General features: G+C 42.0%; 1 protein-coding gene across 1 annotated transcript in view; it reads left to right on the forward strand.

The window, feature by feature from the left end:
- CD160 (CD160 molecule) overlaps positions 1-2,527 on the forward strand; it is a 16,494-nt gene extending 13,967 nt beyond the window's left edge. Inside the window, 2 exon segments of the mRNA XM_012643428.1 lie at positions 2,191-2,346; positions 2,349-2,527. Of these exon segments, the coding sequence (XP_012498882.1) occupies positions 2,191-2,346; positions 2,349-2,527 (335 nt within the window).
- The last annotated feature ends 346 nt before the right edge of the window (positions 2,528-2,873 follow it).

A 2,873-nucleotide genomic window follows, 5' to 3' on the forward strand; every position in this document is an offset into this window, starting at 1 on the left:
TTCCTGGAATTAGAAACCAGAAAGCTGACAGGACCAAAAGGGTTACTCTCTGACTCAGACTCTCTGAGGCGGGAGGCCTCTCGTCTCTGCATGCCTTTGTCGTGTGCACACTCCCGCTTCATTACTGCCTTGGCACAGCCTAAATATGGCCACTTCCAGCTCCAGCTTCATATGACTTCCTCAAGCCACTTAAAGCGTCCAGTGACCCTCTGTCTTTCTGTATTTCCAGACAATACAGCAAGCCTTCAAAATTTTGGGAAAAAATTATGTTCTGCCGAGAATTCTATATTGCTGTCCAACTACAAATCAAATGAGGAAAGAATAAAGACAGTCAGGCATGCAATGACTCAAAACAATTTTGCCTTCCCTGTGATCTTTTTAAAGAAGCTACCAGAGGAAGTGCTTCAGTAAAACAAGAAAGTGAATCAATAAAGTGAATAAAATGAGATCCAGGAAACAAGGAATCTAACAGGGGGAAGGGGTGGAAGAAATTCTAAAATGAAAAAAGGGCAATTACTTCAGAAGACAGCAAGAGAAAAAGGGCTTCGAAAAGATCTCTAAGGGGTAAAAAATGGAATTGATATTAACTGATCATCTTTTTGAAGAGCCATGACAGATCTGATAAAAGAATAAAGATATGGATATGGAAAACTCTGCCAGTAAAAAAAAATACAATACAATAAAATCAGGTGATCATTCTCCAGGAAAAAACTCTAGATTTTACGAAAGAAACATATACACATGTCCATGATTCAGTCAAAACCTTAGTTCCGGCCGGGCGCGGTGGCTCACGCCTGTAACCCTAAGCACTCTGGGAGGCCGAGGCGGGAGGATTGCTTGAGCTCAGGAGTTCAACACCAGCCTGAGCAAGAGCAAGACCCCGTCTCTACTATAAATGGAAAGAAATTAGCCAAACAACTAAAAACAGAAAAAATTAGCCGGGCACGGTGGCACATGCCTGTTGTCCCAACTACCCGGGAGGCTGAGGCAGGAGGATCGCTTGAGCCCAGGAGTCTGAGGTTGCTGTGAGCTAGGCTGACGCCACGGCACTTTAGCCTGGGCAACAGAGTGAGACTCTGTCTCAAAAAAAAACCCTTAGTTCCTCATTTTTTCTTATCCCCATCCAGTCAGTTACTGAGTACTACTAGCTCTTTCCCACATTTATTGCCTTCCTTTCAAAGGTGTTTTCCAGGTCTTTATCACCTCCCACTCAACATATTTCAATAGTCTCCTCCCTGGGGAGCCCTCTGAGATCACCAACTGTGTCTTACTCATCACTGTATCTCCCACACTTACCACACGGCCTGAGAGCTGCTGCCTAACAAATGGTTCATCAACTGCAAATACTGTCTCTGCCTCCAATCCATTGTATATACTGCCACCAGGCTTACCTTTCTAAAATGCTAATTTATACATGCCACACAACCATTCAGAGTTTTAATGGCTTCTTATTATAAAGTCTAAATTACTTCATGCTGGCACTAGAGGCTCTATAAAATTTCATTCTACTATTTATATGAATACTCTGCTTCAGTTAAACTGCACTAGTGGATACTCCTGTTTCATTCATCTAACAGGTATTTATTGTGCATCCCAGGCACAGTGCCAAGCCTCAGGGAACAGAATGAGGTATAACACAGTCCTTGCTCCTTATAACCTAGTATTTGTGTTCTCTAAATATATCCTAAGTGTTTTTACTTGCGAAGGTTCTCCCTAAGAAAGAATGCCTTTCTCAACTTCTTAGCATCATTAAGTATTAGAGTCAGCACATATGGATGGTCCCCAAATGTGAAAATTAGGTTCCTTTGGAAGGTGAAACTAGTAAGACCAGACAGGTAAGATAGTATTAATAAACAATTTCTACCATTTACTGAGTACATACTGTGTGCCAGGCATTGTGCTGAGTGATATTATATTGATTATTCCATTTAATCTCCATGGCCTTTTGAGTTCCTTCAAGGTCTATTTGCATCCCCAGTGTCTTGACACCCAGTACATTCTGTATTTATTTATTGCTGCTTAAGTACACCATCATCATCACTTGCAAACGTTAAAAACACTTATTTGGGCAATGAATTATGCTGGGAGGTATCCTTTGAGATCATATAACAGATGTTCTGAGATGCTGCAAAAGGAGGTATTAATGATTTTTGAAACTCTCCCCTGATCCATGATTCTCTTTCGAACCAGAGACAGGGAACTACACAGTGACAAGACTGAAACAAAGACAACACTCCGAGTTCAGCCATAGTGAAGGCACGCTCAGTTCAGGTTTCCTACAAGCAAAAGTCTGGGTGATGCTGGTCACCAGCCTGGTGGCCCAAGGTATGTCCAGAAGAGCCTTAAGCACCCAAGCAATGAGGGTGCTATTATACATCTGACACCTTGGTTATTCTCTAGGAGGAAAAGGCTGAAAGGGAAGCCCAGAGGGAGAGAAAAATGCTCAAGCCCTGGCTATCCACAGGAAAATTCAAACCAATATGAGGGTGAAACAGGTCCAAAGGTATTAAAGACTTTATTTATCTAGAGGAAGACAGATGAATCAGACTTTCCAATGGGTAGGAGGTAAGACCTGTCAGGAAAGAATGCCTGTGGGAGAGACAAGTTAATAGAGCTGCCTCTACTCAGCTGCATGAGCAGAGGACTACGAGTTGAGGCAACAGATCTTTGGCTTCTATATGAAGATCAACAAGGCAAAAGACAAATACGATCTAGAGGTGGGTTTTGAACAATGTAGTTTCTTAGCAAAGGCTGACGGCCAGACTGAGTATATTAAATACTCGTAGCTGAGTCCTCTGAGCACCATTTATCAATATAGATCAGGGTTTTCCCTCTTAGAAAACAAAAAGTTTGGAACTTGCAATTAATTTGCC

This window comes from Propithecus coquereli, unplaced genomic scaffold (genome assembly GCF_000956105.1).
Source record: "Propithecus coquereli isolate 6110/MARCELLA unplaced genomic scaffold, Pcoq_1.0 Scaffold197, whole genome shotgun sequence".
Classification (NCBI taxonomy): domain Eukaryota; kingdom Metazoa; phylum Chordata; class Mammalia; order Primates; family Indriidae; genus Propithecus; species Propithecus coquereli.